The 23,116-nt window shown below is 40.0% G+C and overlaps 1 protein-coding gene across 6 annotated transcripts in view; it reads right to left on the reverse strand.

The window, feature by feature from the left end:
* CNOT6L (CCR4-NOT transcription complex subunit 6 like) overlaps positions 1-22,500 on the reverse strand; it is a 117,207-nt gene extending 94,707 nt beyond the window's left edge. For 2 of the 6 annotated variants that reach the window (XM_060417649.1, XM_060417648.1), the window contains exon 1: positions 1-12,674. This exon is cut by the window's left edge. Coding sequence is in view for 2 of the 6 variants with exons in the window: in XM_012180231.4 (XP_012035621.1) it covers positions 21,817-21,821 (5 nt within the window). In the remaining 4 variants the exon portion in view is untranslated. Of the gene's footprint in view, positions 12,675-21,452; positions 21,613-21,744; positions 21,961-22,117 lie in introns of those variants that run through there. The other 4 variants (XM_015096574.4, XM_012180231.4, XM_004009932.5 and 1 more) reach the window with 4 other exon arrangements.
* Positions 22,501-23,116: the final 616 nt, after the last annotated feature.

A 23,116-nucleotide genomic window follows, 5' to 3' on the forward strand; every position in this document is an offset into this window, starting at 1 on the left:
GTGGCGAACAACAAAGTCCTACTATATATATAGCTTCTTCTTCTGCATCACTTCAGTCGTGTCCGACTCTGTGCAACCCCATAGATGGCAGCCCACCAGGCTCCCCCATCCCTGGGATTCTCCAGGCAAGAACACTGGAGTGGGTTGCCATTTCCTTCTCCAATGCATCAAAATGAAAAGTGAAAGTGAAGTCGCTCAGTCGTGTCTGACTCTTAGCAACCCCATGGGCAGCAGCCTACCAGGCTCCTCCGCCCATGGGATTTTCCAGGCAAGAGTACTGGAGTGGGGTGCCATTGCCTTCTCCATATATATATAGCACAAGAACTATATTTAACATCTTGTAATAGTCCCATCACTTCACTGGAAATGGATGGGGAAACAGTGGAAACAGAGAGACTTTATTTTGGGGGCTCCAAAATCACTGCAGATGGTGACTGCAGCCATGAAATTAAAAGACGCTTACTCCTTGGAAGAAAAGTTATGACCAACCTAGATAGCATATTAAAAAGCAGAGACATTACTTAGTCAACAAAGGTCCATCTAGTCAAGGCTATGGTTTTTCCAGTGGTCATGTATGGATGTGAGAGTTGGACTGTGAAGAAAGCTGAGCGCCAAAGAATTGATGCTTTTGAACTGTGGTGTTGGAGAAGACTCCTGAGAGTCCCTTGGACTGCAAGGAGATCCAACCACTCCATTCTAAAGGAGATCCAGTATTGGGTGTTCACTGGAAGGACTGATGCTGAAGCTGAAACTCCAATACTTTGGCCACCTCATGCAAAGAGTTGACTCATTGGAAAAGACTCTGATGCTGGGAGGGATTGGGGGCAGGAGGAGAAGGGGACGACAGAGGATGAGATGGCTGGATGGCATCACCGACTCGATGCACATGAGTTTGGGTGGACTCCGGGGGTTGGTGACGGACAAGGAGGCCTGGCGTGCTGTGATTCATGGGGCCACAAAGAGTCAGACACGACTGAGTGACTTAACTGAATTGAATAAGCTATAATGGAATAGAATTTGAAAATATATATCTATACATATATATATATATATATATATATCTGAATCACTTTTCTGTATGCCTGAAACATACACAACACTGTAAATTAACCACAATTTCTTAAAAAGGTTAAAAGAATAAAAACAAAAATAAAAGAAGTTTATGGAAAATGGGAAAAAAAGACCAACCAATTGATATACCCAACAACATGAATAAATTTCAAAATAATTTTGCTGAGTGAATGGAATTAATTTTGGTAATTTCAGGAAACTGATTCTTAGGAAAATTGACTTTTCAAGCAGTTCATCTAAAAACAGAGGAGTTGAGGAGTAGGAGGTCTATACAGGTCTTGACTTTAAAACAGCTCAGCACAAGGCCTGTATATTAATAAATTGCTAATTCAGTTGTCATTTTTCTTCATGTATATAGTCCTCTCAGAAACCTCAAGGACAGAGGAATGGATAAAGAAGATTTCCCCATGGACGGAGAAAGGGATAAAGATTTATGGCTGGAATATTACTCAACCATAAGAAAAGAATGAAATAATGCCATTTGCAGCAACATGGATGGACCTAGAGACTACCATACTAAGTGAAGTCAGAAAAAGATCTAATACAACACAGCAAATCAACTACACTCCAATAAAATAAAAGGAAAAAAGAAACCCCAAAGAGACAAGTACAACTCTAACTAGCTGGATAGGTAGGCAAATGAGAGAGTCCAGTCAGAGCTCCAGGGCTACCCAGATCCTATTGAAATCATATTCCTGACATGAAATCATATTCCTAACATTCCAAATCCAAGTAACCTGGAGTACACAGTAACTCAGAAACAGTTCTATTTTCTGTCACAGGCACAACAAATGTAACATCCATTATAGTGCAGCTTACTGTTCAACAAACTTTGAGATAACACAAGGGAAAATATTTTCCCATTTCTCTAATGAATTCTCACACTAGCAGTTCCTTTCTTTCATTTCCTACTTCAATCACAAATACAATGACAAAGTAAGAAAAATGGTTTGGGATTTTTATATTTTATACTCTTATCTGCCAAATTCTCTGAGGATTTAATTCCACAGACCTCACATCCCTCTTTGAAGGACAGTTTTAAGATACCCAGGTAAGCAGGAAAAAAAAAAACCCCACAGGATGAGAAAAAAATTTCCATACTGTTATATACTCAAGATGCTATTATGTGGTCGAGAAGGAACTATCCAACACATCTGGCATGTGTTCAAAAATAAACAAGCAAAGTTGTTGGTCTATTCTCCAGCACTGTCCTTAACATACTAACCATGAAAGGTCACTATATCTGATTGCTAGGAATTCTCCTTTGAATTCCTCTTCTCCACCATAGTTAACCTACCAAAGTTAAAGGGAGGGGGAAAAACACAAGCAAAAGTATTCTATTCTCAAGTGAAAGTGAAAGTCACTCAGCCGTGTCTTGTTTGCGACCTCATGGACTATACAGTCCATGGAATTCTCCAGGCCAGAATACTGGAGTGGGTAGCCTTTCTCTTCTCCAGGGGATCTTTCCAACCCAAGGATTGAACCCAGGATTCCCAAACTGCAGGCGGATTCTTTACCAGCTGAGCCACAAGGGAAGCCCTTCTATTCTTAAAGATGTCTACAATTTAAGATCAGAAAATTCACTGCAAGCATTCTCCTAAAACTGCTAATCAGTAACAAGTATTACTCAAAGAAAACTGTTCTCCTCAACCAGTTCTCTGTGCAATCTGAAAGCATACTAAATAAGAATCCACAGCAGAGTCTGTTGTTTTGAACATACCAGAAATGAAAACATCTTTGCCAGCATAAAGAAAGTGAAGAGTAAGTATGTTCACATCCAAACTGAGACAGGCTACAAGGGCATTTGTAAAAGGATCACAGATCATCTAGATAAGTCACACACTGTTTAAAAGTAAGCACATCAAGGGTACGAAAGTTCCTATGATTTGAAATAACAAATCTACTAGAAAAATTGGACTTAGTCCAATGCATTAAATGTGAAGTATTACGCTAATACTTCATAACAAAACAGAATACTTCATCTTTTTCTTTCTCCTGTCTTCTAATTTCAGGTTCTGCCTCGCTAACAGTATGTAAAGGCTGGTTCTTTACCACTAGCACCACCTAGGAAACCCCATGTAAAATCAAAGAATTCAGTAATATTTTGCAAGTATAATGTCTTAAGTTGGTTTGCTGCTGCTGCTAAGTTGCTTCAGTTGTGTCCGACTCTATGCCACCCCAGAGACGGCAGCCCACCAGGCTCTGCTGTCCCTGGGACTCTCCAGGCAAGAACACTGGAGTGAGTTGCCATTCCTTTCTCCAATGCATGAAAATGAAAGTGAAGTTGCTCAGTTGTGTCTGACTTTTAGTGACGCCATGGACTGCAGCCTACCAGGCTCCTCCATCCATGGGATTTTCCAGGCAAGAGTACTAGAGTGGGCTGCCATTGCCTTCTCCGTAAGTTGGTTTATATAAGCAAAAAAATCATCTGTGTATTAACTATGAAAGTTGTATTACATCAAGAAAATTTAAACAACTAATTCAAGAAAACATTTGGTTTCCATTACTAGAAAACTGAACATGATAGTGGAATCAAAAACTAAGGATTTAACTAATGAACCCTTTTCATAATAGCTTTTCTATTTTGGGGGGGGGGGAATAATTTAATTAAATCTTGAATACTAAGTTTTGTTGACTAACATCAAAGTCTGAGAGTAATCATAATCGCTGTCCCATACTTTTTGACCTGAAACAAACTACACAATGCTGATGCGAACAGCCAAGCTGATTCATTGGAAAAGACCCTAATGCTGGAAAAGATTGAGGGCAAGAGGAAAGGAGGCGACAGGATAAGATGGTTAGACGGCATCATCAATTCAATGCACATGAGTTTGAGCAAACTCCAGGAGATAGTGAAGGACAGGGAAGCCTGGAGTGCTGCAGCTCATAGGGTCACAAGAGTTGGACAAGATTTCTCAACAGAACAGCAGCAACCTGCCTTAGATACACATAGCCAAATATACATAGAGAGGTGTTAAAAAGTCTCACTTATCTGAGAACCAGAGTTTATTTAGAATTTGGAAAAGCTGTATCTAAATCTACACATCTCCATTTAAAACAGTGAAATAAAACTGAAAAACCTTAGTACCTAAACTCTAGGATCACACTCAATAAAAGGCAAAAGAAAAGCTCCATCCAGGAAAAGGTTCCAAGGTGCCAGCATCTTAATTATGAAAGAATTTAAAAGGCAAGGCCAATGCAGACTCACACTGATCCAAACGAGATAGCATTAAACAATGCAGCTAATCCACTTTTTGACAGAAATAAATGCCTAAGGAGAGTACCCACTCCACTCATACAAAAGACTGCCAAGAAGGCGGTGCTTTGCGCTGAGAGGAAAAGATTTGAACAGGAGGGGTGTCAGCTTTAAAACAGTTCCTAAAATAGTTGCTTAAAAGGATAAAGAATAAGAGAACTTACAAAGGCTTTGAGTCACGCTTGGTTCCAGGAAAAGGATACTCTGGCTCTATGTGAAAGCAAAACCCAGCCATTGTAAAACACAGATACCCAGATTTTGTCAGCAAAATGAAGAGTATTGTCCATTATTTCCCACAAAGGCAGCAGAGCCTTTAACTTGGGAGTCCTGTTTTTTCCTGACAGGTAGATACTCTGCAAAAGCAACAAAGTAAACTAAATATGAAACTCTTCTAAATTTCAACCCTATAGTCAAAATGCCAAATTCACAAATGCATCAAAGGTCACAGAGGAACAAACTTCCTGTTTTGTTACTTAAACTCATTACCTTCCTCCTGAGCTAACCAATACAGAATTTCCTCCTCCTTGTTTTGAGGCTGACAAAATGAGCATGGTATACTTCCAACATACTAGGAACAACAGACAGTTATCCAGGATCAAGGAATAAAATTTGGTATCATTTTCTAAAACCCAGTTGCACATAATCCATGTCTTTTATTTTTTCATATGATGAAAGCTAAAAGTTTTATTAACAAATTTTTTAAACTCTGAGGTTTTAAAAAAGACAAACAAAATTCAATGCTTTAAAAACACATCAAAAATCCATTATATCTTTAATTACTAGAACTGTGTTCCTTGGCCCAAAAACCTTATAGTCTAGGAAAGATGACCACATTGTAAACATTTACATCTTTCCCATCTCTTTCTAAAATGTACTTAAAGTTGCTTACCACAAAGAATATTTAACTATTTACAAAAAACTGTAGTTTAATAAAGAAATGTATAAGTTCAACAATAAGCTACTAAGAAGAATAAAATTTGAATGGAGCAATAGTCTTCAGGGGTTGATGATTGTGAAATGTGCTGTAAGTATCATAATTTGTAACTAATAGCAGTAGAAGTTGGTGTACAATTTATACACACAATATACACTGTACTGCTAATCCTATCCTCTAACCAACATGGCTCAGAGCTTAAAGCATCTGCCTGCAATATGGGAGACCTGGGTTTGATCGCTGGGATCCCTGGGAAGATCCCCTGGAGAAGGAAATGGCAACCCACTCCAGTATTCTTGCCTGGAGAATCCCATGGATGGAGGAGCCTGGTGGGCTACAGTCCACAGGGTCACAAAGAGTTGGACACAACTGAGTGAGTGATTTAACATTCTACCTATGAGAGAAAAAGGAAGAATTACAACTATTCCTCAGAGATACACTAATGATGAATCCATGCTGCATTTGTGAAAATCATCTTTCATGTGATCTATTTCTACTTCACTGACTAAAGCATCTACTTTTGCTTCACTGACTACACTAGAGCCTTTGACTGGGTGGATCACAAACTGTGGAAAATTCTTAAAGAGACCAACTTACCCGCCTCCTGAGAAATCTGTATGCAGGCCAAGAATCAACAGTTAGAACCAGACATGGAACAATGGACTGGTTCCAAATTGGAAAAGGAGTACGTCAAAGCCTGTCACGCTGCTTATTTAACTTCTATGCAGAGTATATCATGAGAAACTCTGGGCTGGATGAAGCACAAACTGGAATCAAGATTGCTGGGAGAAATATCAATAACCTCAGACATGCAGATGACACCATCCTTACGGCAGAAAGCAAAGGAGAACTCAAGAGCCTCTTGATGAAAGAGAAAAACGAGAGTGAAAAAGCTGACTTAAAACTCAACATTCAAAAAAACGAAGGTAATGGCATCTGTTCCCATCACTTCATGGAAAATAGGGAAACAATGGAAACAGTGAAAGACTTTATTTTGGGGGGCTCCAAAATCACTGCAGACAGTGAGTGCAGCCATGAAATTAAAAGACACTTGGCTCCTTGGAAGAAAAGCCATGACAAACCTAGACAGCATATTAAAAAGCAGAGACATTACTTTGCCAACAAAGGTCTGTACAGTCAAAGCTATGGTTTTTCCAGTAGTCATGTATGGATGTGAGAGTTGGATCATAAAGAAAGCTGAGTAGGAAGAACTGATGCTTTTGAATTGTGATGTTGGAAAAGACTCTTGAAAGAGTCCCTTGAACTGCAAGGCGATCAAACCAGTCAATACTAAAGGAAACCAGTCCTGAATATTCACTGGAAGGACTGACGCTGAAACTGAAGCTCCAATAGTTTGGCCATCTGATATGAAGAACTGACTCATTTGAAAAGACCCTGATGCTGGGAAAGACTGAAGACAGCAGGAGAAACAGATGACAGAGGATGAGCTGGTTGGATCACATCACCAACTCAATGGACATGGGTTTGAGCCAGCTCTGGGAGTGGGCGATGGACAGGGAAGCCTGGCGTGCTGCAGTCCGTGAGGTTGCAAAGAGTCGGACATGACTGAGCGACTGAACTGAACTTATCCTTCATGTACATTGTATGGCTTTATTTAGTCCTCATCCTATTAAAATATGTCTGTCTCTCTTACACTCTAATAAAAAGTATTCTTATTAAACATATATGGACTCAAATTACTAAACTGATTTTCAATCCCTTTTTCAGTCAATATTCATTCTGCGTGTTTCTCTGGTTTTAAAAACTGAGGACCATTCTCTTCTTGAAACTTTCCCATCTTATCTTCAGAATTAGATTTTAAGTAGGCTGAAGGAAGATAAGAGTTTATAAATGTGAGAGAAGAAAACATGTATCAAAAGCCCAGTATATGTCCAGATACTGTGCTAAATGATTTGCATGCATTATACATTAAATTTTTCTAAAATTATAAACTACTTGTTAATTGCCATTTTACCAATGAGAAAGCTGAAATACAGAGAAGCTGTGAAACATCCAACATCTCACAGCTTGTGAGTGACTGGACTGGAATTTAAACATGGCTAAATCCAACTGCAAAATCTAAACTGCTCTACTAAACCATGACAAGTTTAATTTAGACATTTCTAGAAGAAAATGAAGAATAATAATCTTGTGATTTTGGAGTAAAAAGACTTTTCAAAGCAAGGTAAAGACTGTAAAGAAAAATAATGACAAATTAAACATCATAAAAAATTTTCAATGTCCATAAGACAAAGAGCAAATTCATAAACTCAAGAGGAAAGTGGAGCAAAAGGTCTCTAATATTTTTTATGGGCAATGAGGTAATGTTTCCAAAATACAAACAGCTTTTACAAATCCATAAGAAAAAAATGTGGACCTCCCAAAGGAAAAATCAGGGTTAAAGGTCATGATCATGCAAATCACAAAAGAAGAAATACAATGACCAAAAAAAGTAAAAAAAATGTAACTCCACTAATCATCAGTTGAAGACTTTTAATCATGTGACTTTATTATCAAAATGGCAATAATCTCTGAATAATTTTTGAATATCAAAGTGTGGGGAAATAGACACAACTGGTAGGAGTATAAAAGTACAACCTGATAAGATAACAAAATTTTGAATGTGAAATCTTAATCTAGCAAGTCCACTTTTAGAAATTTACCCTTTAAAACAGTAGACAAAGGTGTTTGTTGATAACTGCAGAAAATAAGGAAATCAATTAATTGCCAATCAATAGGGGACTGAATTATACAGCACATCAATAAGATTGACTACAATCCAGTCATTAAAAAGCATAACCAACACAATATTGTAAAGCAATTATCTTTCAATTAAAAATAAGTTTAGAAAAAAATTTTTACTTAAAAAAAAACAAACATGATACATGGAAATATAAAATGATGCAGCTGCTGTGGAAAAGTCTGTCAGTTCCTCAAAAAGTTAAACCCAGATATACAGATGATCCAGTAATTCCACTCCTAGGGATATACTCAAGAAAAGAAAATTTATGTCCAAAAAAGAACCTTTACATGACTATTTCTAGGAGAATTATTTATAACAGCCAAAGAACTGGCACCAACCCAAATATTTATCAGCTGCAAACAGGTAAAATATTGTCTATCCAACTCTTTGTGACTACATGGACTGTAGCCCGTCAGGCTCCTCTGTCTATGGAATTCTCCAGGCAAGAAAACTGGAGTGGCTAGCCATTCCTTTTTCCAGGAGATCCTCCTGACCCAAGGATCAAACTCCCGAATTCCAGGTAGATTCATTACCGTCTGAGCTACCAGGGAAGCCCATATTCATACAATGGCATAAAAAGGATGAAGTCATGTTTCTTGGTTCAACACGGCATAATCTCGAAAACATTATGCCAAGTTAAAAAAGCCAGACACAAAAGGTCATACATTATATGATTCTATTTACATTAAATGCCTCGAATAGGTAAATTTACAGAGACAGAAAACACATGGGTAGTTGCCAGCAAATTAATGAATGGAAAATTTGAACAGCTAATAGGTATGAGATTCCTTTGAGGGTGATGGAAGTGTTCTGAAATTAATAGTGGTGGTTCACAACACAGTGAAAACACTAAAACCACCAAAGTGTACACTTGAAAATGGTGAATTTTGTGTTTGTGATATATATCTCAATTTTTTAAGCTATAAATTTTAAATGCATATCTACTGATAGAAAAATTGTCAATAATATGCTGTTAAATCAAAAAGCAAGTTTTAATAACAGTATCAGTTCAGTTGCTCAGTTGTGTCCAACTCTTTGCGACCCCATGAACTGCAGCACGCCAGGCCTCCTTGTCCATCAGCAACTGCCGGAATCCACCCAAACTCATGTCCACTGAGTCAGTGATGCCATCCAACCATCTCATCCCTCTGTCGTCTCCTTCTCCTCCTGCCCTCAATCTTTCCCAACATCAGGGTCTTTTCAAATGAGTTAGCTCTTTGCATCAGGTGGCCAAAGTACTGGAGTTTCAGCTTCAGCATCAGTTCTTCCAATGAACACCCAGGACTGGATCTCCTTTAGGATGAACTGGTTGGATCTCCTTGCAGTCCAAGGGACTCTCAAGAGTCTTCTCCAACACCACAGTTCAAAAGCATCAATTCTTTGGCGCTCAGTTTTCTTTATAGTCCAACTCTCACATCCATACATGACCACTGAAAAGAAAAACCATAGCCTTGACCAGACAGACCTTTGTTGACAAAGTAATGTCTCTGCTTTTTAATATGCTGTCTAGGTTGGTCATAACTTTCCTTCCAAGGAGTAAGCATCTTTTAATTTATTATGAAAGTGAAAAAGGAGAGTGAAAAAGCTGGCTTAAAACTCAAACATTCAAAAACGAAGATCATGCCATCCAGTACCATCACTTCATGGCAAATAGACGGGGAAACAATGGAAACGTGACCGACTTTATTTTGGGGGGCTCCAAAATCACTGCAGATGGTGACTGCAGCATGAAATTAAAAGATACTTGCTTCTTGGACAAAAAAGCTATGAAGAACCTAGACAGCATATTAAGAAGCAGAGACATTACTTTGCCAACAAAGGTCTCTATAGTCAAAGCAACGGTTTTTCCAGTAGTCATGTATGGATACGATAGTTGGATCATACTGCTTTTGAACTGTGATGCTGGAGAAGACTCTTGATAGTCCCTTGGACTGCAAGGAGATCAAACCAGTCAAACCTAAAGGAAATTAAGCCTGAATTTTCATTGGAAGGTTTGATGCTGAAGCTGAAGCTCCAATAGTTGGGCCACCTGATGTGAAGAACTGATTCATTAGAAAAGATTCTGATGCTAGCAAAGACTGAAGGCAGGAAGAGAAGAGGATGACATCAATGACTCAATGGACATGAGATTGAGCAAGCTCCGGGAGATGGTGAAGGACAGGGAGGCCTGGCGTGTGCAGTCCAGGGGGTTGCAAAGAGTCAGACACGACTGAGTGACTGAACAACAAGAAATTTTATTATGTTAATATGGTTATATAAGGTCATATTACCCAGAAATAGATAATGGATATCTATTCCTATACATATTATACTACTAACAGTCTTGATTTCCATGAGACAGGATAACCAGAAAATTATGGTCTTTTAGCGTCTTTTTTTTTTTTTACACAAAGAGCACATAATTATTTGCAAAAGTAAACATGAAACAATATTACCGTCTCCAAAGAAAAAGAATAATATGACAAAAATACACACAGCAAATTAAAACCAGGAGACAATACAGCAAAGATTATTAACCTGGGATCCAGAAATCTCAGAGAATGTAAATTTGTAAAAGAAAAAAAATTTTATCCCTAGGTTCACTAACCTCTAATTATTAAAGTTTAGTACCTCTTTCAACCAGACCTAGACAATCTACCATAGTAATATTAGCAGTACTCGTGATTTTTATCACTAATACAAGTTGTATTTTCATATCACATTAGTTGTTACATATAACTCAAAATATCATCTACATATATATCACTACTTTAAAATTATGGTAGTTATTAGACTCACCGCTAGATCTTGTTTTTTAACTGCATTGATAAAGGGGCACATATATTAATATATCACATATTTTTTTTTGTATTTCAATATAACACATTCCTTTTTAATCCTATTTCATTCAGTTAAAATCATTATTCTAAAAAGGCTCCACAGTCTTCTCCAGACTGCCAAAGAGTCCATATAACCAAACATCCACTCATAGCCAAGTGCAACACATTAGACAGACAATCATAGCTTATTCTAATTATTCAGGCATAAAGTAAGCAGGGCCTAAATTCAGACAAAAATAAATAAATTCCAATTTTAATCAGTTTGTCTAATACAAAATTCAAACTTTTCTTCCCCAAATCATATCCTCCTCCAGATTTTTCAGCTGCCTCTGACTTCTTCCTTCATTTTCTATCACTGATGTTACTTAAAAGCTTTCTTTTCTATCCCAATTGACACAGATCTCTCTCCTGACGTATCACTTCATATTTTAATTCTTTAAAAAAGAGCCTCCCTTCTCTCATTCTGATCTCAACTGATTCTGCATACCTCAACCAGATTAATCTTCTTAAACAATTATTTTCAAACTGCCCCAATCTCTCCAAATCACTCAATGCTCCCAATGTCTTTAATAGTGTTGATAATGACATGATCCTAGAGCCATATCTGCAATAACTATTAATAATTATTAATCAAAACAATTCTGTAGTCATGTCCTATATCATTCAAACAATATCATGACATAAAATTCACGTATTAATAACAGAAATCTAATTTACAAATGTAAAAAGCCACCCAGTGCTCTACAGTTAAACCTAGGAGAAAACTGAAATTCCTCATTCAAGCCTCTCCATAATAATCATACTCCAGTTTGCCTTATCACCTCCCTGTTCATACTGAAATTCCAGAATTTAACCAGATATTAACTCAATGTCCCTTTCCTCCTCGAAGCTGGATACATGACTTTCTGCTACTACATATTTGCAGATATAACTTTTATGATTTGCAATGACATTTGATTCATTCATTCATTCATTCAACAAACAGTTACCAGGCCCCTAAAATATACTAAACACTTAGTACATAGTAGGGGTTAAGCTCCTATTTTGTAACAAATACTTAAATCTCAGTCTAGGAGACTCCTCTTGGCTTCCCAGGTGGCACCAGTGGTAAAGAACCTGCCTGCAGACATGAGACACTGGTTCGATCCCTGGGTTGGGAAGATCTCCTGGAGGAAAGAGTGACAACCCACTCCAGTATTCTTGTCTGGAGTATCCTATGGACAAAGGAGCCTGGTGGGCTACAGTCCAGAGGGCTGCAAAGAGTCTGATATGACTGAAGTGACTCAGCACACAGACTTCCTTGGTGTTCCACTGGCTAAGACTCCATGTTCATAATGCTGGAGCCCAGGGTTCAACCCCTGGTCAGGGAACTAGATCCCAAATGGTGCAATTAAAATTTTGCATGCCACAACTAAGACCTGGTGCAGTCAAATAAATATTCTTTAAAAATCTGTCTAATGAGAAAGCAAGAGACATAAACCACGTAAATACAAGACAGTGTGGTAAATGTCACAAAAGAGGGATGCACAGATGCTAAGGGAGAACAGAAAAAGAGCATAAAGCAAAGACTAGAAGGAGGAAGCAAGGTTTCCTGGAGTTGGAGCACCTAACGTGAATTATTAAAGAAGTCCGTGAGGTCATAAAGTATAAGGTATTGTAAGCACATATAAAGCACAAACCAGACTATATAAGTCACTCATTTTGGCCAGGCTCGAGAATATGTTTGAAGAGAGAAGAGTAATAAATGATAAAACTGGAAAGGTACAAGGGGACAATATCATAATGAGCCTCACATATAATGCTATGAAAGCTCCATTTTATTCCAAAAGCAGTAAGTAGCAGCAGGATATGCTGGAAAGCAGACAAGCTGAGGAATTCCCATGACCTAAATCTGAATTCGACCTCTTGTGTCATTTATTTGCTATGTGACTTTCATCAAATTTGCCTCTCTAAGCTTCAGTTTCTTCAAATACAAAATAGGAATTGATAATATCAATTTTGCCAAGATTCTGACAAGAAGTTAATTCATGTAAATCTCCTAGCACAGGAGTCAATAAACTACAGCTTGGCCTGCCAGCAATGAATGGTTTTACATTTTTAAAGGATTGTTTACTTAACAAAAAAAGGAAGAAAGAAACCAAAGAAGAATACAGAACAGAGATCTTGCGACCCACAGAGCCAAAATGTTTACCTTATGGCCCTTCACATACAAATTTTGCCAACTCCTATTCTTAGCACAAAATAGGCAACCAAAAAATAGTAATATTATTAAGAATTTTAAATACTGAATAAATCTTCAAAGGATTTCTCTGGTGATAACACATACAAAGAAACAGAAGTTAAAACAGCAATAATGGATGTTGGAAAACAAGCAAGAATGCTGCTGTAATCCATTAACTTTTCCTTTCCTTCCTTCTAACTATACAGGTGAGATCAACTTCTACCTCCTGTCTGTATCCCTGAAGGCTACACACCCATATGTACTCTGGTATATGATACAGCATTTAATGTTCTTTGTTACTTAGCATACTTGCCTTCACTAGCTTACTACTTATTCAGGCTTACATCCACTCTAAGTGAAAGTAGTGTTAAGAGTAAATATTTTGGAGTCAAACAGACCTTGTTTTAAATACTGGTTTTTCAATGTTTGCTGCTAAGTCGCTTCAGTCATGTCCGACTCTGTGCGACCCCATAGACGGCAGCCCACCAGGGTCCCCCGTCCCTGGGATTCTCCAGCCAAGAACACTGGAGTGGGTTGCCATTTCCTTCTCCAATGTTTAAGGTTTGCAATTTAACTTGAATGGCTCCTAACAAGAAACAGTCATAGCTATCACATAAGAGTTTTCTGATTTTGCTTTGCTTTTTTACTTCGGATGTGCCACACTGTTATAAGCACTTTATGACTATTTCATTTAACCCTCACAACAACCCTGTAAGATAAAAACTATCAATTAACTATCTCCCTATTACGGATGAGGAAACTAAAGCATGGAGAAGTTAAATAATTTTCCCTAGAACTAGAAAAGTGAGGATCGAAGGCTCAATTCTTAAGCAGCAAGAGAATGAGAATCATACTGTCTAATTCACAGGATTTTTATGAATACTAATTTAGATTACATATTTAAAAGTGAAGGGGATGGCTTTCACAGTCCTTAGTATTCAGTAGTCCAATAAACACAAGTTCCACTTTCTAGTATGAAAGACTATATTTTGAACGTATTCCCCAGAATCCCGAATATAACAGTACATAGCCAGCAGAAGCTTAATAAGTATTTATTAATAGGTTAGATACACTTTGGTGATTCACGTTCTCGTTATTTCAAGGTTATCATTCTGTACATAATCGCAATATATTATTCCATAAATATGTATGTCAATTTTGCAGGAGACTACACTACATAGGAATCTATAGCTCAACATATGCTGTCAGTTTTTTTTTTTGGTTTTACTTAAATATAAACAGTATGATCAGAAAGCAACGGATATATATGTAAAGATCCCAACAAAGTCTTTGTATAGAAAGAAATTAAGGTTGGTGTATCTTAAATTTATTCTATTCTTGTAGCAGTATTTGTAACTAGTATTATATAACTGATCAATTTTATTCACTTAGGGAATCTAAGTAATTTAGGAAAAGAAAAATAAAGATTCTAAATTGTGTAAGATTACAGAGAGAGGTTCAAGATGAATACTAAGAAAGATAAAGTGTAGTAACTTCTATCTTGTATCACCAATCTGGGTCACTAATTTCTACTGTTAATAAATGAAAACAAACTAAAAGCCCCGATTACCAGATGTCCACTTAGTATGAAATATTGAGCCTCACAGCAAGGTGAACTACTTATTCCTCAAAAAATTAGAAATAAAATTTTACTTGTAGAGAGATTATAAGGTGACTAAAAAATTAATGAAAAGTAATAATCCTGCTACAAAAGAGAATACAAAACAAAAATTCTGTTACTACTTATCAGTTTTTGCCTTGTAAACTGAAGGATTCCTAGCTAGACCCAAAGTTACTTGATTTCTGAGGCTTACATGAGGGACAGAAATTTTTTAAAAAAACATTATTTAATCAGAATGTAGCTGCATGAAAACAATGAAAATTTCAAAAAGTAAATGAGGAATAATCACCACATCAAGTGAAATATAACCTTACCTTGGAGCACAAAATTTCCTTTCAAAATCTATTAAATTTCATAGAAAACTATGCAGAAAACTTACAGAAGCAAAACAATTGATTCTGAAATGTTTTGGGAAAAAAGTCAGGTGACAGCCAGGTTCAAAGTAAACATGGAATTCTTAATTAAACATACGCTTGATATCACAAAGGTTTGTTCCCTTTTTTTCAATTGTTTTGTTGTTGTTCAGTCACCAAGTCATGTACAACTCTTTGCAACCCCATGGACTGCAGCACACCAGGCCTCCCTGTCCTTCACCATCTCCCAGGGTTTGCGCACTCATGTCCATTGAATCGGTGATGCCATCCAACCATCTCATCTGCTGTCGCCCCCTTCTCCTGCCCTCAATCTTTTCCAGCATCAGGGTCTTTTCCAATGAGTCAGCTCTTTGCATCAGGTAGCCAAAGTATTGGAGCTTCATCAGTCCTTCCAAAGAATACTCAAGGTTCTATGTTTAGTAATTCATTTATGATTTAGTTTCTCCCTGCTTCCTGTGTCCCCCTCCAATCTAGCCATCAAACTAATTTTAAAAATTCTCCACACTGTTTTTAATAAATGTTTTCAAAAGTAGCAATATTCTCCACTGATCAAGAAATATGAATTACTCAAAAAATCTTCACTAAAGGATGAAAGAGCCTCCAAATGTGTATACAGATTAATAGGAAGACAATTAAAGAGCATGAAAGGGATAAAGAAGAGAGAAAAGAAGGGGGAAAAGCTTAGCCCCTCTTTCCCAAACAAGTTAATCATCGTTATCTGCCACTTGCTAGCGGTCTTAGCATCTTCATTTTTTTTTTTCACTTATTTCATATTTCCCTCAAAACTCAACCTCTACACCCCTTCATGATAAAAACACTCAACAAACTAAAACAGAAGGAAACTTCCTCGATCTGATAAACAGCATCTATGAAAACCCCACAACCAGTATCATAGTTTATAGTGGAAGAAAGAATGCTTTCCTCCCAAGACCAGAAACAAGACAAGAATATCAGCTCTTGACACTTCTTTTCAACAAAGGACTGAAGGGTTTAGCCAGGGCAGTTAAGCAAGAAAACAAAATAAAACGCATTCAGACTGGAAAAGAAGTAAAACTTATTTACAAGTGACATGATCCTTGGTATACAGAAAACCAGAGGGAATCCATTTAAAAAACAACTATTAGAACTAATAATCAAGTTCAGCAAGGCTGCAAAATACAAGATCAACACACAATAGTCAATTGTATTCTTATACATTTACAGTGAGCAGCCCAAAAATGAAATAAAGAATTCATTTTACAACAGCACTTAAAAGAATAAAATATTAAGGAATAATACCACAAACGAAGCTTAACATTTACACTCTGAAAACTACAGAACACTGTCAAAACAAATTAAAGATCTAAATAAATGGAAAGATTTTTCATAAAGCATTTTCATAAACAGGAAGACATTTAAAATTGTCAAGATGGCAATGCTCCTCAAATCGAGCTACAGACTTACACAATTCCTATCAAAATGCCAGCTGACTTCTTTGCAGAAATTGATAAGCTAATCCTAAAATTTATATGGAAATACAAGTAGATCAGTGTTTGCCCAGAATTAAGGACACGGGGAAATGAAAGGTAACTCAAAGAATACAGGATTTATATTTCAGGTGACTACAATGTTCTATAAATTTTGGGACAGCTGCACAAATGTGAATATACTAAACACTACTGAGTTATATATTTTAAATAGGCTACTTCTATAAGTGAATTATATCTCAAAAAAAGCTGTTAACCAAAAAAATGCTCAACTTAGTCCCTGGCCCACCCACCAATCCATTTTGTTACTCTCTCAGAATGCCTCTAAAGAGTTTATATTGTAGTAACTCCCACTTGTTCGCTTATTGTATTGAAATAACTAAATTATATGTCTTACTTCACTTATTCATAAGCTATAAGCTTTACAACAGTCTCTTCTATTTCTTTCTTTTTAGAACCCAGTACAATAATGGGTGGGCTTCCCTGGTGGCTCAGTGGTAAAGAACCTGCCTGCCAATGCAGGAGACATGGGTTCAATCCCTGGGTAGAGAAGATCCCCCTGGCAACTCGCATCAGTATTCTTGCCTAGGAAATCCTGTGGACAGAGGAGTCTGGCAGGCTACAGGCCATGGGATTGCAAAAAAGTCAGATACACCTTAGTGACTAAACAACAACATAATAATGGGTACAGAATAGGCCCTCAAATAGGGTTTCTAATTTTCAAAATGCAAAAGATTACAAATTACTTAGCATATAGAAGTTAGTCAGACTTACTCTAAAATCTTCCTTTTGGGGAATACAGAAATACATAAAACTCCCCAGATTCCTAATCAAATTCTTCAGAATAAAGATAAATAAAAGTGTACCTAGAGCAAGTTTTCACATTAGAACAATCCTAGACAATAAAAGAAAAAAATGCAATTCAATTAAAATTAAAGTTGTCCAGAAATAAAGTTAATTTAAAGGTTCAGTATTAGTGCAGGTGGTCAAAGAAAGTTGTAGTATTTTCATCATGAAACATGAGCACAAGTTAATAATTATGTCTTTGTTGTTTACTTGATGATTTTATTGCTCTTTCTGGGTTAAGGCTCACAAAATATTAATTACAATGACTTCAGAATTACAAAAACAGCAACAGAAAACATTAAAAAAACAGTAAGGTCGATCTAAATGACATTTCTTCAAAGTAATAATGATAATGCTCTATCCCAACAGAAAAAGAAAATTCAAAGAATGTTTCCCACAAAACTATACTTCAGAAACTGAAATTCAAAGTTAACAGCTTTTAAAGTACAAAGAGAAATAACTCAAACAGCCAGAACCCAGTAGACCACAACGGCAATCAACAACTGGAGAGTACAGGAGAGACCCACTAAAGGTTATAAAATCTAATTGTAATACTCTTTGTAAAATCTGTATCTTTAAATAGCTCCTGACATTTACTTGTCATTCAAACCCACCTTAGAAGAGAGGTCCTTCTCTCCTCCTCCTCCTTTCTGTGGCTCTTACCCCTCCGCTTCTCTTCCCACTGCTCCCCAACCTCTTCACACAACTTTACTTTTTGAAGAAGGGAAGCAATTTTAAGTATTATAATTCACCTTTTAGACATAATTTCACAAATATATGCTACCACCTGAAATAACTTCATGAAATGCCCCAAGCTGTTCACCACCCAGGGACTACAATCCCATCCCCCTTGCATTCAAATAAGGCTCTGTGACAAATTATTACCAATGAAATGTGGGCAGATGTTTGTCTTTGGGGGTTCTTAAATGTCCTGTAGGTTACAGGCAGGGCTCCAAGGCTCCAGGGAACAGTGGAGACATAAGATGTAAGGCGTCTATGTCCCTCGATTACCACATGGAGAAAAGCCACAAGCCTGCTAACAAGGAGCACCTGCACTAGTTTGTTAATGTGAGCAAAATACAAACTTACATGTGTTAAGCCACTGAAATTTTGGAATGTATTTATTACCCTAATTAGCATTACCCAAAGTAAAATATGCATGAATCTTAAATATTTCAATTCCCCCTAATTAAAAACATTTATAAGGGCTATTTTGGAAAGATTATCTAAAAGCCCATTTAAGTAACATTAAATTTTAAAACCTTAACAATTTTCCACCTTAATTTTCTTGTAAAGTAACTACTTTAAATGACAGCAAGAAGAGTCCTACTGTAAATAATAAACTTCACTGTTCACTTATTATTTCATTAACACTTATTTTCATGATTATAGAAAAATGTCTTCCTCCATTCTCCCAATTAAAAAATTACAAATTATTTTATTATAGTAATATTCATATCTAATAATAATTCAAAATGTCTAATGAAAATTATCCAATTTTGCCTGAGTTAAGGGCAAAATTCATTTCCATTTTATTGTTTTTAAAGTATTAAAAATTATCCCTAATTTTAAATAATTTTTCCTTTAAATATGATTCTGTCCGCTGTAAACGCACACACACCCATAACATATACACTTTAAAAAAACCATGACATTTTTCATTCTAATAAAGTTTTCCCCCCTATCCTTCACAAACATACTTCATAAATGTGTTAACATTTTAATGCTTTACTTGGGTTTTTTTTTTAAGCTTAACATTGCTGATATAAATAATAATGATACAAGGCCTAAGGAAACCTGGTGTTAGTAAACAGAGATATTACAAATTTAAACTAATGAAACTCCTCCCACATCATCTTCACCCTGACTTCAGCAAATAAGAAAAAAAACTATTTGATCTCTCTGTTGCCTTTACTTTAAACTCCATATCACTATTTTTTCCCACCACAATACAATTAAAATTAAATGAACACATTTACCACTCCTCGCAGAATTTTAAAAAATGGAAAATTACTGAAAGCTGATTTTTGATAGAAGATTTTTGAAATTACTGATAGAAAATTTTTGCTTCCATTCAGGAAAATATTCCAAAAGTTTTTGGTTTTGAACTGAAACAATTGCATGGGAATTGTGTGGCACTTATATTTATAAATAAACTCTAGGCCCTTGATCCTTTTTTACACTTGACTGTGTCTTAATATATATGTGCTATATATAGCTTAAAATTTTTTTCCAGGACTACATAGCAGGAACTCAAAAAAAAGAGTAAATGAAACTGAAAGATGCCCTATTCAAAAATATGAAAATAAATCAAGTATGACCAGATAGTCTCTATAAATAAGGACACAGGCTATTTTACTGACAGTCTTCGTTCTAAGAAAAAGACATCTAACATACATTTAACGTTGTGTTTATATATTCAATACCTTAAGTATATCAAAGGTATATCTGAAATATTTTATTGTCTTGATTTTTAACATATGGTGACATAATATTGCTCTCAGTAATCCAATGAGAATTTGTACTTACGTTTCTCAGTGCCCACAGTCAGGGCTGCAGGAGGAAAAAAAAACTAATATTTAACTAAGCAGCTACTATGTCCCAAAGTCGTTTTGTTTTCGATTTATCCTCAGGATCTTACTATGAATGTCTTATCTCCTTGTTACTGATGAAGAAAACAGACTTAAGAGACATTGGGTACCGTGCCTAAAGTGAAAGAACTAAGAGAAATGGCACAGCCAGAGTTCTGAGGTCTGTAAAACAAGTCCTCTGCCCACTAAACTACGTGTGTTGTTTTTCCAGTAGTGGTCACAGAAAACAGCTCGCCACCCTTCGTCCTCTTCCCCTTGACACTTCCCCACGAACGGCAGGAAACATTTCTTTGTGAGACCAGGTCCAGAAAGGAGCAACCTCTGTACATGACACAGAGCGTGGCCGGCAAGGATCGAATCTATATAAAGATTTCATCCATTGAGCTTTCAGCTAGATGAGCTAACTAGACGTAATCAGAGAGTGAGAAAGATAAAGTAAACAGCAAATAAGCATCCAAACACCACTGATACTTGGTTCTGAGATGCAGCGTTCGCCTACTGGCAGCAGACCTACCTTTACAGCTGCGTTCTGCTTAAACTACTCTCAAAATAGCTAAGAGCACACGCTTAGAGCAGACAAAAGAGGAGGCTTGCTCTAGGTTTTGGAGACTGAGGGAAAACTTGTTTGTACTCAATACGTGACTGTCTTGATTGATAATTAAGGGAACTAGAGCCAGTAAGGCAGTATCCCCTGAAATACAGTCCTGAGCTTCCCCTGTGTACCAAACTCCCTCAACACAATGCATCTCCCAACAGCCTAAGCTCGAGAGTTGGCCGTGCTGAGGAGGATGACAGCTCCAGCAACTTCCTCTTCCTCACCAACCTCCTCAGCTCGGCGCGTACACGCCTTTCCCCCTAGGAGGCAGGATAAAACAATTTCAAACGCACAGAATCCATCCAATCCTACCATCACCACAGGACAGGGAAGCCAGCTTCCATTTCTTCCCCCGCCCCTCTGAGAAAAATTTTATCTTAAAAAAAGCGTTTAAGTATTATCAACGGGAAAGTATTTGCGACGAAAAAAAGAAAAAAGGAAATATGTACTTCGTCCCTCCACACACAGCCTTAAGGAAAGGATTAAAAGAAGGGACCTCGACACCGCGTCTTCGCGAGATTTACTGCTTAGATTCACTTTCCCTCGGGTCCCACCGCCGGCCAGGGGCAGAGCTCGCAGTTGGAACGCCAAAATCTGCCTTCGCCGCTCCTCAGGAGACGCGGGGGCGGCTGAGGCGGCGGCGATCCGCGCGTCCCGCCTCCGACCCTCACCTGCCCAGGCCTGAGGCAGGGCCCCGCGCCCCGCGAGGCGTCCGGGGAGGCCGGCGGGAGGCAGGGAGGCCGGTCGGCGGGCGCGCGGGAGCCGAGGAGGTTAGGCCGCGCTGCAGGCCGGCGCGCTTCCTGCCGCGGCCCCGGCAACAGCGGCGCGGCCCCGACCCGCGGCTCCCGGGCCCGGTTGCCGTGCGTGAGCCGCGCACACACTCACCCTCCCAGATCCCCGCGGGGCAGCTCTCACCTGCGAGGCTCTCCCGAGCCTCGGCCACAAAGACGGGACGGACGCGCCACTCGGGGGTCCCGGACACTCTGAATCGGCCCCCACAGTCCCGGGCCCTGGGCGCGGACCACCCCCCAACACACACACACACATACACCGCACGCGCGCACACACACACACACCGGAACCTTCGTCGCCTCCGAGAGAGACGCGGGTCAGCCCCGCACCCGACACACACCCACTCGCTGTGGGTCCTCGCCCGCCGGAGTCCCAACTCGCACAACACCCCCACGCACATTCGGCCCTCTCCCACCTCATTTCCCCGGGAGTCGCGCTCCTCTGCCCAACGCTCTCGATGCTACTCGAAGGCACGAAAACACTCTACCTCATTCTCTTCCTCCGGCCCAGAAGAAGCAACAGCAGCCATTTCCCCGCGGCAGGGGAAACACACACATACAAACACGCGCGCGCGCGCGCGCGCACCCGGCCCCCACAGATGCTTCCCCTCTGGAGCCGCGGCCGCAGACGCAAACACAAACACCCACGGGCGGGCCTCGCTCCCGCCAGCCCGCCCCGAAGGGAAGCCGCGGCGGCGGCCGGCCGGGCCCAGATCCCGGCTCGCGCGGGACGGGCGCGCAGAGCGCCCGGGCCTGGGGTCCCCCGAGGGCCTGCGCCCCCCTCCTCACCTGCATTCAGCGCGCCGGGGTCCGGGCGGCGACGGCGGCGGCGGCGGCGGGGCGGCTGCTGCTGGTGCTGCGGCGGCGGGGGAGGCGGCGGCGGCGGTGGCGGCGGGGCTGAGGGCAGCAAAGACATGCAGGCAGCCCGCCGGGGGGAGAGGCACCGGCCGGAGGGGACGCGGGGCGGGCGGGCCGGGCCGGGCCGCCTGAGGAACCGCAAAGGCGGCGGCGAGGAGGGCGGCTGAGGGGAGCGAGAAGGAGACGGATGGGGGGCGGGGAGGGGACCGAGGGCCGCGCCGCCGGGCTTCGGGGACGGTGACCCTGGACGCGCAGGAGAGGCCCCGCGGCCGCGGCCGCCGACGCGAAGGCCCCTGCCCGAGGAAGCTGCGCCCCCGCAGCCGCTGAAGCCGCGGCTATTACTCCGAGAGCCGCGCAGAGCCTGGCCTTGGCCTTGGCCTCCTGGCGCTGGGGCTGCCGCCGCTGCGGGGGTTGCTGCTGCGCCTGCTGCTGCCGGGGCCGAGAGTGCTGCACCGAGACGCCAGCTTTCGGTGCCTCCGCTCTCGCTCACACACGTTCACACCCCCGAGAGTCGGGGGAGAGGCGTCCGCGCGATATCGGTATTGAGATTAATAACAAGGTGCGGAGAGTGCGAGAAGGAGGAGGGTTGATTGACGTGGAGGGGCTGGCGAGAGTCAGTCACTCCCCCGTGCGGAGGGGTGGGGTGAGGGGGGAGGAGGCGGAGCTTCAGTACCGAGCCTTGGCCCCGCCCCCAGGGCGCCGCGTTTGGTCGTAGTGCGCGTGCGCGCGGAGCTGCCAGATCTCTTGCCCATTTTCTCCTTTACCCTTGCTGTTTTCTTACTCGTTTCTCTTGGCATGAGTGAAGAGCCGAGCTGGGGAGGCCGGTCGGTTATCAGAAAGACACAGCCGCAAAGCCACGGGGGGTGGCGGGAAGACACTAGCGATCCCGCCTCACCCAGTGTTCGCGCCGGGACTCGGCGCTGTTTACTG

Source organism: Ovis aries, chromosome 6 (assembly GCF_016772045.2).
Source record: "Ovis aries strain OAR_USU_Benz2616 breed Rambouillet chromosome 6, ARS-UI_Ramb_v3.0, whole genome shotgun sequence".
Classification (NCBI taxonomy): domain Eukaryota; kingdom Metazoa; phylum Chordata; class Mammalia; order Artiodactyla; family Bovidae; genus Ovis; species Ovis aries.